Here is a 12,792-nt window from a genome sequence, read left to right as displayed (position 1 = left end):
GGGAATGAGGGACCCACCAGCCCTGTGTTCCTGGTCAAGGGAGGAGTCCAAGGAGGTTATGTTATGAGGTTTGTGCAAAGATGCGCTCATGAGCCAATGCTGAGTTGCCAAAGGGGTCACACAGGACCAGGGCTGAGCCTGCATTGAGGTCTCAGCAATTCCTCAGGTACCAGAGTGCAGCAGCCCATTTGAGCAAAGGCCGGTCCAAATCCTTCCCTTTTTCTCTGATGAGAACCATCCTGTCTGGCTGCCCCTTGTATTGGGCACACTCTTAAGGGCTGGTGCCCTCTTGTGTGCAGTACAGATGCATGCTGCTTTCAGGAAGAAAAACGGCTTTATTTCCCATAAAAATGTAAATGGGGCATTAATTTGCTTTCTACTAGAGTGTAAAATCCTATTCAGGGGTAGCTTCCAAAGACAAATCATCTTTGTCATTCCTTGTATCTCAGTTGCCGACTGCTGGGTTTCATTGGTGGTTTAATTATTCACAGTCCAGCCGTAAAGATAGTAAAGAGCGTAAAATGATGCATCCCACACATCCATTCCCTCTCTCTCACTTCTATTACTTCAAGCCCTGTCCTTTGGGTAATGATGTAAAGGCTCTGTGACAGTTGTGCTGCGTTTTATTGCCTGTCTGCAGCAGCCTTTGGAAAGCCCGTTACACGAGATGCTCTCTGGTGGGGCAGAGAAGCAGGCTCGGTCCAAGGCACACAAGAACTAAAAGGAATGGCACGATGTGAGCTGCGTTTTACTGAAGGGAAAAAGAAGAATAAGGTGGCTGTGATGTGTCCAAGGTGGTTACACATTAAATCAGTGCCTGAGTGAGCTGTCTCAGTGACAACCGCAGCCCTGAATTGAATGAGGAATAAGGGATTTACAATGCGGGAGACATGGGAAGATGTTTTTCCCCACTCCAGTAAGTTCACAACTGGCCCTATGACTTCTATGCCAATGCCTTGACCACATGAGCAGTCCTCATCTTGCAGATTGATGACATGGTGATGTTACATTAGTGTCAAGGCAAACCAGGGCTGTCCTTTTGGAATCTGCCCTAGGAAATCCTCAGCACGGCTGTGATTTCAATCAGACTTCTCTACCAGGACAAGCTTAAAGATGACAGAAATAACTATCACCAAAACCTCAACCAGGCCTCCAGTTGGCATAGCATCCTACAGCTTACTATGCTGTTGTGAGCTAAATGAAGTGGGAAATATGCTTTCATTAGACATAGCTGAGTCAGCAATCTCTGTCCCCAGAGCTGCAAAACTTCAGCCTGAAGCCAGTAGAATCCAAAGATTATCAAAGAGAACAATACAGTTAATACTTACTTAATAAAATCCATGCATTTCGGGAGGGAAAATCCTGATATTGGTTTGCAAGGGCCAACTGGTGACAACACAAAATCTGGGGTTTGTTTTTAGTAAGCTGCTTAGAGGCCAGGAAATATTCCCCCTTACCCTTTAGCTGTTGGAAGGTAGGTCAGATTCTGGGCGTAAACTACTTGGCAGCATTTGCTAAGCTCTCCTTCCTCATCCCCCCAAGCACACAAACATAACACACCTAATTCCCAGTGCATTACTGGGGCTGAGAGAGATAGCACAGGCAGTCGTGGTGGTAATTGCCACCGTCTCCAGAAAGGAGTAGTTGATGTCCCACCACCAGACCCTTCAACTTGCCCTGGTGTCAGTGGGGCACAGAGGTGCTCACTGAGGTTTACATCTCTTGGCTGAGCTGTAGGACCAGGGGTGTACTCGTGAGAAGTGAGATGTTCTGCATGTGGGGATAAGGAAGGCTTTTGGAACGATGTTAGGTTTTTTAATGTCAACCAGTGGCTTGTTTTAAAAGGGGTGGTGTTGTCAGGGTGGGCTGTGGAGCTGTGAACATGAATGCAGGTTTCCGGATTGTTGTTGTTTGCATTTTGGCCCCAGGATGAGCCACAAGATAGGGAGTCCCCTCAAAACACTTACAGTCTCCTCCTGGAAGCACCAGCCGTCTGTTCCAGGCAGCATCTCTGGTGTTTCCCAACTTGATTCCTTGCTCTCAGCAGGGCCTCATAACCACAGCTTTCAAATCCATGCCTCTAAACATGCCAGGACATGTAGGGGTTATGATACTGCAGAACAGAGAGGGATGTCATGCCTTAGGTGTGAAGGGATGGAGACCTCCTGGGATCCAGTCCTAGCACTACCCTGAGTAGAAGGTGGTCTTGTGTGCATTGCTTGTTTCTTGTCCCTCAATGGTTTGATGGCAATAACGAAGTCCCCTTTTATGGGACATGGAGGATTAGCTAATTCTTGCTGAAATCCTTCAAGTACTCTGATGAGATGGATGCGTGAAAGAGAGTGATGATTATTCTGCACTGGAAGCCTTTCTGGTAGAAATCTGATGGCAATATGTGGATGTTTTAGTTGTTTCATTGCTTCAAATCCCTGTTGCTGCCAGCTCAGCACGCTTGTCAGCAAAAGCCCTCACTCTTCCCCATGTACCTGTGTCTCCCCAGGGTGACCGTGGCTCAGTGGGACCCCCAGGCCCTCCAGGAGTCAAGGGGTCGATGGTAAGGAGTAAGTCTGCATTCTCTCGCTCCTGCTGCTGCCTCTTTCTCTCTGTCCTAGCAAAGGATGCAGCTTCTCCTGTTCTCCTACTTCCATGACAACAAAGTCTTCCTGTCTCTGGGGATGGGAATGTCCATTGGACTGGATATTGAGCAGCTGTGTTCAGCAATCTCCCCTTCAGAGAAACGCTGGGTTTTGACGCATATTCTGCAGCTCCATCAGCTGGAGACCTGTTGTGCCAAGTAGAGATAACTGGGAACTGCAAGCTACAGCACCTGAAGGATTGCTTATCTCCAAGCATCCTGGCTACTGAACAGACAGGGAGCAGGGATCCGTTGTTCACATCCCACCCTGTTGCCAGGGGCAGCTAGAGGTGCAGGAGTGCTTATGCACAGTGCTACGTGCAGTGCCGTTTAGAGAGTTCAACAGAGGGGACCTCAGCAAGACCTTGTCTTGCTCTGATACCTCCCGTCTACCCTAGTGCAAGGCCCAAAGACAGAATATCATATTAATTCAGCCCATTCTCTTCTGGGCTGTTCAGATATCTATCCGCTTATGTTGCTAGCAAAGTTGGAGATGGGCTTTCGACAGTCTGGTCTTCTTCATCTACCCCTGAGCAATATTACCTTGAGAAATAACAGACCTGCCTGCCCTTGCAAGCAACCAACAATGCCTTTTCTCCTATCTTCCCACTTGGAGGAAGAAGGGCTGAGCATTCACAGCAGGCATGTTCTTCTTCCTTCCCTTCTAGGGGCACCCTGGAACACCAGGAGGAGTGGGTTTTCCCGGGATACCTGGACCAACAGTAAGTAAAGGTTATCACACCTTGTAATACTGCACAGCATCCCTTATCCTGGGAATTCACAGTGTGGGTCAAGCAATTATGTCCCACTTGGTTTGAGTTTGACACAAGAGAGATGCAGGTATGGACGGGGCATGCATGGGAGCAACATGGAAAGAGATGTTAAGAAAGAAAAGAGTGGTTTAATTAGAACTTTTGTAGCCCGTTTCTCTAACGGGGCATCCAAAACTCACAATCCAGCCTCAGGACAGGAGCTCACTAGCTCAAGGTATTACCACAAGGCTGGGAATTGTTGGCAGGACGGTGACCACATCTTGCAGTACAGCGGCTCTATCCCACAGTGACTGCACTGTGCATCCTCAGAGACCCTCACTGGAGCGAGAGGAGCAGCTGCCTCCAGATGCACCCTCCATGTGGACAGGCTCATCTGGTCCATGTGCTGTGGCTGGAGCATGCAATTGGTGTGGAGGTCGATGTTAGCATGGCTTCGGTTTCCCACAGCCGTTGTTCAGATGGAGCTCCAGCTCTCCCAGCAGCACAGATGGAACTGGAACCAGCAGCCCTGGGTGGGCACAGGGAATGGATTTTGCTCACTGTGTGAATTCCCACAGTGTTGCTAACTGGGATGAAGATCAAGTCATGAAACACCCAAGCAGTGCCAAAGGTTTGGCCTCTGGATCAGCAGCAGCTCTGCCTGATACGGGGATGCTCTGGGGCCACCAGCTGCAGCCAGCTGCTGCGTGGGGTGAGATTTCACACTTGCAAGTCAGTGGAGGTGAAGGAAACAAAAGGTCTGAGGTCAAGCAGTTCCTCGGGGTGACCCATCCCTAGCTGAAGAGCAGCAGTGTGGCATGATGTTGCCTGCAGCCCCCAGTGATGAGCTGCTCTATAGCACCTCATGGCAGCAGTTGCTGCTGACAGAAGTCTGGGAGGCAAATGGATATCTCCAGATGTCCCTTTTGTAGCAGCTTTCCCAGCACGTTAGCTGCTTGCTCCATGCCTGTGAGCATGGAGGAGGACAAGAGTGCACCCTTGCAGAGGTGGGTTCTGAGCTGGCTCTATGGCAAAGAGCTCCTATCCTGAAGCACTGTCTAATGCACCACTAGTACCTTTAGCTGACAATGAGTTTTGTCTGTCTTACTGGGGGACGATGACAGCAGAGTGAGTTGGGGCATCAGTTCTGACTGGAGATGCCGAAACCTCTCTACAGAGCTTTGGATGCTGAGGCTGTCCCCAGGTCCTTCTATTTCCTTCAGTTCCCTGTTCTCCTGCAGGCGAATAACAAGTTCATCCAAGCAAAACGTTTCCTCCAGGACTGTATTTTCAAAAGCCATAATTCACTTGAGTCAAACTTCCCACAAAGCCAGTAAATCAAATAATCCCCTAATATCACATCCCCTCTCATTAATTCCAGCTGTTTCCGCCTGTTTCTCCACCATTTGTTGCTTGTTTTTCAGGGCAGACCTGAGCCATGCTGTTGTTGTTTGTCCTAAACTGCTAAAATCTCTGAGGTTAAGCTGTCCAGTGAGCCTTAGAGGCTTTGATGGCTGATTACTTCAGTAGAGGGTGATTGGGAATGGGAAGCAAAGGTATAGTCAACGATAGGAAACTCTCCTTGATTTCAGCTCACTGAGCCTTGTGGATTCTTTTTCCCTCCTCTTGCTCACCATCAAGGTATATCTTTTGTGTTAGTACACAGTTTTAATACATAGGTATATTAAAGGCCACTCATCTTCTCCTAAGCAGTTCCTTGTAATTCCCAGCATGCTATCTAGTCTTTCCCTCCCCACTTTGCCTTCACAATGAATGTTTCTGTGCTTGTATTTTCATAAGCTCTTCGGGATAGGCTGAGACTTCCAGGAGGATATTCCAGAAACCAACTGAAATTTCATTTCAGTATGTGTTTATCATAAAAAATCTCTATAAAAGCAGGCATCTGACACATCTACTGCTTGTCTGTGCCAGTCACTACCAGCTTCATGAGCAAAACTGAGATTTACTGTGATTACAAATGGAGTTACAGTCAATTAACTTGAGAGAGAACAGCTAAGCATCTGTATTCCACGCTTTCATGCCATGCAGCAAGATACCTCCACTCCAAAAGCAAAACCTTTATTGGTGGCAGTGGTACAAGCAGTAGGAAGACCACAGTCTGGTTTTGTTCTGATCCTTGGTGGAGTCTGCAGTGTTGACATTTGGTTAAAGCTATTAATATATAAATAGCAAAACTTGATGTGGAACATTTGAGAGCGTAAGAATGGAATGTGTCATTTTGAGGTTTTCTGACAGCAGAAAGGCACTAGCTTTAAATACAGGGGGGTTAAGTTATAACGCAGAAATAAGTCCTGCTAATTGTTCATATCCTTTAATTTTTGAAACTGGTAAGTATTCTAACAGAGAAAAAAACTGTTCCATTTTCTTCTGTTTTCTGTATGCACATTAATGAATGAAATGTGTATAAATCCATGTTACAAGAGAACCTGAAGCTTTTCTGTAAGTGTAAGAACAACAGGATCATCCGCAACACCAACAGTCCAGATCTATCTGGCAGTATGAATATTTATACAGCGCTAAGAGGGCAACAGTTGCTGGAGGATAAAATCGGTATTTGGCTGAAAAGGTCAAGCTTGGATACATAAGATGAGGTGTCTGATTTTGTATTTGGATAAGTGAGAAACAGATCCTGGTTATTATTTTTGTACAGATACTGAGCAACAGCTGCTTTTAATAGCTTCAGAGGGTATTCTGGATGTTCAACTTCAAATCACTTCAAATCACTCATCATTTAAACAGATAACAGGCTGCAGATACTTAAATATACAAACACCAGCCAGGATCCTTGGCCTAAATGTTGTTGATCCGAAGACAATCAGTGAGTTAAAAAAGAGCCACTAATAGGGAAGTAAATATGGGAATGTCTTTGGTGAGGGTTTAATAAACCAACCTGTTGGTCAAGGGTCTGCACCTGAGGCTCCTGCAGATCACATCAGAGTGTGAAAGCTACTGCCTTCATCCTTCTTCATCTTCATTTTGTTCCCCTTTCCCTTTCCCAGGGTCCAGCAGGAGTCCGAGGTGCACCAGGGATGAGAGGGATGAAAGGCCGCAGGGTAAGCACTTTCCACAAGCTGTTTTCCCTCTCCTCTTTCAGCCATTGGAAAACTAATTCCAGGGGACGAGTCTGGGGGGGTGAGGATGAGCAGCAGCTGGGGCTGAACCTCCGCCACGATTCTGCTGTGCGTAAAGACTGAGGTCATTATCAGGGATGTGAATGCAAGTGATGCGTACGGGCAGAGGGGTGTCTCAGTGTAGAGTTTATCGTGGAAGTGGTCCGGCTTGTCTTTTCCAACCACCTGCAATGTCAAAGCAGGGTTTATGGACTATTTTGGAGAGGATGGTGAAGATTTAGTCATCTGAGGATGGGGGAAAAGACCAGAAAAGGTGCCTTTGCTGACATGAGAGAGAGAGCAGCTGAGATGTGGAGTGTTGTGATTTAACCAGAGGCAGGTAAAGGAGGAAATGTTATCTATGACATAGAATGAAGAGATGAGGCAGGCAGAAATGGAGCAGACAAGGAGCCAAACAAGCTACTCTTCCCATGTCTCCCCTTTCAGTCGCACAGGATTAACATCTTCTGGCAGCATTCCACAGGGTTATGGGAAAGGTGTGTTCTGCATTGTCAATACATCAAATTATAAGCACGTCCTGCGTCTTTCTCTGGGCTTTTCCAGCCCATAACACAAGGCTCTGATTTTATCTGTGCATATCTAAGCAGTACCAAGCTGTAACCATGCATGAATCCTTGCTCTGCCTGGAAAGAGCAGACCGCCAGCCTAGTGCTGTAGTAAATAGCACCCCTGAGAGTGCTGCAAGTACATGTTATGCTGGATCAGTATTCCACAAGCGCTCTGTGTCAGTTCATGTGTGGTTCTTCCTGCTCTGTTTGGGTGACAGCTGACAGCAGAATGACCTCTAGACCTGACAAAGCTGCTTGTTTTCCTGCCTGTGACATCCAACCCGTGTCCCACTGAGCTCTTCAATCTTTCTTCTTCTTCAACGGGACATTTATGGCAGGAGCATCCCTGCTCTGGGTCGTTTTTCCTTGCCAACTGCTTTACAAAGTATTAATAGCAGCACACATGGGTTCTGCTGAAGGCCCCAACAACAACATATTTTGCATTTCTTCCTCCAGAGATCTTATGGTATCTGCTTCCATGTTTCATTTTCAAAGGCATAGGCTGGAGTAAACTATATGTTTTACCCACCCCCAGTCTCTGCTTCTATTGCAATTCCTGCTTGGGGAATTGAGAACAGCCAAGGACTGCATGTGTTTCCCTACATGAGAGTTAATACTCTCCTCGAATAGCTGGGACCAGCCAAAGGAAATGGAATAACCAACTAGAAATCTTTATAACCACAGAGTTATGTACCCTGGAACCGCTTTAAGCTTTAGAAGCACAGCTAGAAGGACACCACTAACATCAAGCCCTGCAAACACATATCAGGGTTCAGCTTTTAACTTGTGTCTGGGAAAAACAGGTTCCTTGCCTCTGTTCTGCTTGATGGGAAGGCCCATGGATCTCATTCCATAGCTGTGCTATTGGAGGGTCCCCAGGGAGCAAGGTTTCTCTGTGCTACACAGCAGTGATTAACAGAGATGTCCAGGGCATCCATGATCATGATGGATGAGAAACCAGAGGCGTTCTTTCATGGCAGGCTTGGAATTGATGGTGGAAAGTATCTCAAGGTAAAACGATGGTGCAGAGCTGAACAGGAAACACCTTCTGGATGAATCCAGACTGCTGTTAGATGTGGCAGATAGGGGATTCATACCAGTGCTTTTCACATGTGCAGTAGCAGAGAAGGAGTCCCAAGTGTGCGGTGTTTGGCTCTTGGATTGCGCAGGATTCACTTGCATAAACCTTCTTTGGCTTCTTCCATCTGTGCTGGCCTGAAATCTTCAACCCACAAGGAAAGTACAGCTGACCAGGCTGTTTTCAACTCCGCTTGTACTGTTAGGAATAGGAAAGGGGATATTTATTATCACACAAGGTAAAGCCAAGACAAATCTGGATTCAGCTTCTAAGAAAGGAGGTTGGCAGGGACCTGCCTCCAGGTGTAGCTAGATCCAGACAGAGGGTACCAAACCCTCAGGCCACCAACTGCCACCAGCACCGTCCATCCTCAAGATGACGCACCACAAGGTAGAGATGCTCAGCTCCATGGCCTTGGGTTGCATTTCCTCTCCAGATGTGGAGTCTGGCAGACCCTGCGCCCATGGCTTCTCCTGGACTTTCCTTAACTCAGGAAGCCCAGACTCCAAAGTGCATCCCAGCCCTGGAAATGCAGCAGTGGCTCTACCCTGGCTGGCAAAAAGGCCACCTTAGGAAGTGCCTACGTCAAGGTAGAACAGGAGGTGGTGCCTGGGGACGAGGGTGCATTCTGGTCTTTATCCTGCCCTAAGAACACCAGTGTCAGAGAAGGATAAGCCACACAGGAACTGAGCATCTGGATCCGCTGCTGGTGCCCTGAGCTGCTCCTGCCCTCAACATGAGCTGCTGGACTGTGGCATGGCAGAGATTTGGTGCATTTGAGCACTGCAGTGATATAATCCATACAGAATCTCCCAGACAAACAGACATCCTTTCTAAGATCCTCAGCAGAGCGGAGGAACTTGGGTTTTGCCCTGAAATCGCACAGATTTCAGTGAGTGTGATGTGTGCAAGTTGGGATTGTAAGGACCAGCAGATCTCCTGACCGGAGGATTTCTGGTCTGTATATCTCTCTCTTGCATTTTCCTTCTCTTCATACTCTCAGATGATATTCCAGGCACACAGCATCCCTTGTCTGCTCGGTTTGTCCTGACATTCCAGCTCTTGGTTTACTCAGAATAGGGAAATGATCCCCCAACTGTAACTTCAGCCATTACCCTCTGTCTACCCTAGCTTACAAAAGGGACGTGATTCAATTCAGAGTGGAAACATGAATGCAGCCCCTGACAGATGTTTGTGGATTCCATGAGCTGTGTTTGTGGATACTTCATTAAAGTCATTTTGCTTTTGAAGGAGACGTAAAGAGCAAATATGGCTTTGATTGTAGGGAACAATGGAGACTTTTGGGGGCCTGTATTTATGTTGTGATAGCTTTTGTACTGTTGAGATATAAGTAGAAAATGCCTTAACCTTCTTTTTAGTCATTACAGGGCTATTATTCCTTCCCAAGCCTTTGCTTAGCCCATCAAACTGATACTGAACACACTAATGTGGTTTCCCCTCTCCTCTTCTCTAAGGACAAGAAATGTGGACATGTGAGCCCAGGCTTCTTTCCCTTCAACCGTACTCAGTGTAGCACTCAGACATGTGCTTAACATTCAGCTAGTGACAGCTCTGCACATGTTTAAACCTAATTATTTAACCAAATCAAGGTCTACGTTTGGAGGCAGCTGATTCAGCACATCCCTCACCCCATCTCATGTAAATGCAAAAGCACGTTTCTGTTAATCTGTGGTCTTCAGCATCCTCTGTTGAGGACAGAGATAGCAAAAAGCCCAGGAATTGACTGGGAATCACTGCTACAGATTAAATATCAACTGGAGCAGTGACTTTGCAGCTCAGATCCTAAAGCTGCACCTGAAATCCTGCTGGGAAGTGGCTCGTCTTGCCTTGGTCTAGCTAAAGTGTGCCAATATCTCTGGTATTTCACCCTGTCCCTTGGCACTGGCTCAGGTGACTCAAAGGAGCTTTTCAAATCCCAAAGCACATTTCCCTCTTCCAGCATTCATTCATCAAGCTCCTGCATTAGCTGTGGCCCAGGTGGAGCCTGCAAAGAGGAGATAAGCTGCTGCTTTGTGTCTCTGCCACATGGGCACTATGCTTCACAGCATCACTGACTGCAGGAATCCATCAGTGCCAGGGATCCATAGAGTGGTGTTATCTGAGCAAACCTGAAAGTAGTTGCTTTTTCCAGGCCCAGCTGAGAAGTTGTTCATGGGGGAAAAGCAGAGGTTTCGCTCCCAGGGGTCTTTCTAATTGGCTGGAAAAGCAGAAAAGTGAAAAGTTGGCTACAGATCTATGGCCAGTGATGGCTCCCTTCAGCATCAGTCAGGGCATCTGTTTGCTTTTTGTTTGGCCAGACTGCGACAGTGAAATAGCAATGTTTGGATTGATATTTGTATAGGGGTAAGGAAGAAGCTTTGGGTTTCTGGACAGGAGCTGCTGACTGCTTGTTCATGCTGCTGCTTCTGCTGTTCAGAGGCTGGTTACTCTCCATCTTTGAGCTCTAAGTATCTGTTTAAATGGGGGGGGGGGAAATGCGGTGCTGCTTTGTGGAAACACCCTATTGGGTATTAAGCTCTGCTCTGCAGGAATGCTGTCTGCTCCAGCAGCAGGGTCTATCTCTTGCCTCACACAGACTAGCAATAAACATGAGTTGCAAAGCCTGGAGCTGAATCCATGTGTTTAGGTAGCAATGAGTCTTGTGCTGCAGTGCAACTGCCTGGGCACATTCCCTGCGTGACCTTGGGTGAGCTGCTTTGAGATGGGCATGGCAGTGCCTTTGAGTTGTATATCCATGTTCAGGTGGCTTCGGTGAGCAGGTTCTCAAAGGCTCCATCAGCCATGAACCTGTATCTCTCTGTGCCTTGACTGCCCATGTGCAGCAGAGCAGACAGATCTCTATCTAACCATCCTTTTTTTCCTGTTTACATTATAAAGCTACTTGGAGCTTGCACTGTTTGTACAACCCTGGCCCAGCAGAACCTCTCCTGAGCACTGCACTGCCATATAAATACTAATATAGACTAAAGAAATGCTTCCTTCTTTGTTTCATGGGCTTCTAGCTACGCTGACACCAATTGTAAACCCATGCCTTTCCATGCACCCTCCTTACCCCATCCTTAGGGCTGGTCCATGCTGCCTATGCCCCTAGGATGATGCTCCCCAAGGTACCCCTCTGGTCCCTCTGCCTGCTCAGGGTAAGCATGCCTTGCTGTGCAGTTAATTCTGAAGCACTGAGGGTCCAAGGGGAGCTGTGCTTAGCACTGCCTGCAATGCCAAGCTGCAAGGAATGCAGGGGAAAGGCATCATCCTGTGTCTTCTGTATAGCGATGCTCCCTAGGGAGCTGCCAGGACCTCCCTCACTCATCTCTAACCAGCGTTGTCAGTAAAAGAGAGATTTAAAGATTTAACTAATTGACTAAATGTAGCCTTTCCTGTCAGGGTGAATTAGGGGAAGCCTTTATCCTGGGTTCCAGCCCAGGAGGCTGGAGAAGATGAAGCTTGCCACATGCATTTGCGAATACAGGGTCACTTTCTCCTTCTTTAGGTCAGATGCCGATGAGATGTGCTGTGATGGGATTAGGCAGGGGACTGCTGTGAAGAGAGATTGCCCTGGCAGATCCTGCCATGCTGGTGACAGGGCTCTGCTGGAAGAAATGAGGATACTGCAAACACTTACCCAGCCCTGCTGGGTTGGACCACTGAGAACCATGGTCCTCGCTGCAGAGCTGAGTGAGGGCTGAGGGCACCCAACAGCCTGAGCCAGCCCAGAGGTGGCAAAGGGGCTGGACAGGGCCAGATGCATCCCACTTCCCTTCCCCAGCAGCATCTGTCCTGGAATGGAAACCTCTAACCTGGGTCATTTCCATGTCCTGTTTGCCTCAGATCCCTGCTCCCTCCTTCTGTAATACCAGTGCTGAGCTATTGAATCCCTCCCTTCTGCACATCCTTCCCAAACAGGTCACCCCATCATCTTGGATAGGAGAGGTGTAATTGCACAAAGTACTTCAGTGGCTGTTCGAAGGGGAAGGGAACATTTGTTTTCCAGGAAGGATGATAGATTGGGTAGCAGGGTGCTTTCCTAGGGTGCCAGTGCCTTACACATGCTGATACCTCCCTTCAATTTGGGCAGGTCTGTGTATTTTGCTGGGTGTCCCAATCATAGAATAGTAGAATGGTTTGGGTTGGAAAGGACCTCAAGATCATCCAGTTCGAGCCCCCTGTCATCCCAAGCATCATCCCAGATGCCTTCAAGCCCTGCTCTCCCACTCTTCCAACTTACAGTGCCGACTTGAGCTGTCAGTAACCCTGCTTTCCAATGACCTTTTGCTTCATGTCATTGTGCTTTGCGGTTTGCAGGGACAAGGATTAATGAACCTTTTGATCTTTGCTGCTCTCTGATGTAGTGGCCAGCTCGAGTTGGGGCACCTGGGCTGGGGAGAGTTACCATTGCTTTAACATAGCAAAGCCCCAACCTGTGAAACACCCTGTTTGGATGTGGTGTTCCCATGTGGTGCACGGTCCTCCTCTGTCCGTCTGCCCTGGAGACCAGGCTGAGCATTCTTTAGGGCTGTGTCTTCCTAGCACGCAATAGGAGCTCTTGGTCATTGACTCTCTGGTACACTCAGCGGCACGGGGTTTTGCCAAGCCCAGTAGAAGTTTTTGC

General features: G+C 47.8%; 1 protein-coding gene across 1 annotated transcript in view; it reads left to right on the top strand.

The window, feature by feature from the left end:
• Nucleotides 1–12,792, top strand: part of COL27A1 (collagen type XXVII alpha 1 chain) — a gene marked incomplete at its 5' end in the record, with an annotated part of 149,780 nt that overhangs the window by 92,316 nt on the left and 44,672 nt on the right. The window contains 3 exons of the mRNA XM_080630648.1: nt 2,501–2,554; nt 3,304–3,357; nt 6,408–6,461. Coding sequence (XP_080486774.1) covers nt 2,501–2,554; nt 3,304–3,357; nt 6,408–6,461 — 162 coding nt within the window. The remainder of the gene's footprint in view (nt 1–2,500; nt 2,555–3,303; nt 3,358–6,407; nt 6,462–12,792) is intronic.

Source organism: Psittacula echo (assembly GCF_963264785.1).
Source record: "Psittacula echo genome assembly, chromosome: 16".
Lineage (NCBI taxonomy): Eukaryota > Metazoa > Chordata > Aves > Psittaciformes > Psittacidae > Psittacula > Psittacula echo.
Note: the sequence above shows the minus strand (reverse complement) of the source record. Positions and strands in the feature narration are given on the sequence as shown.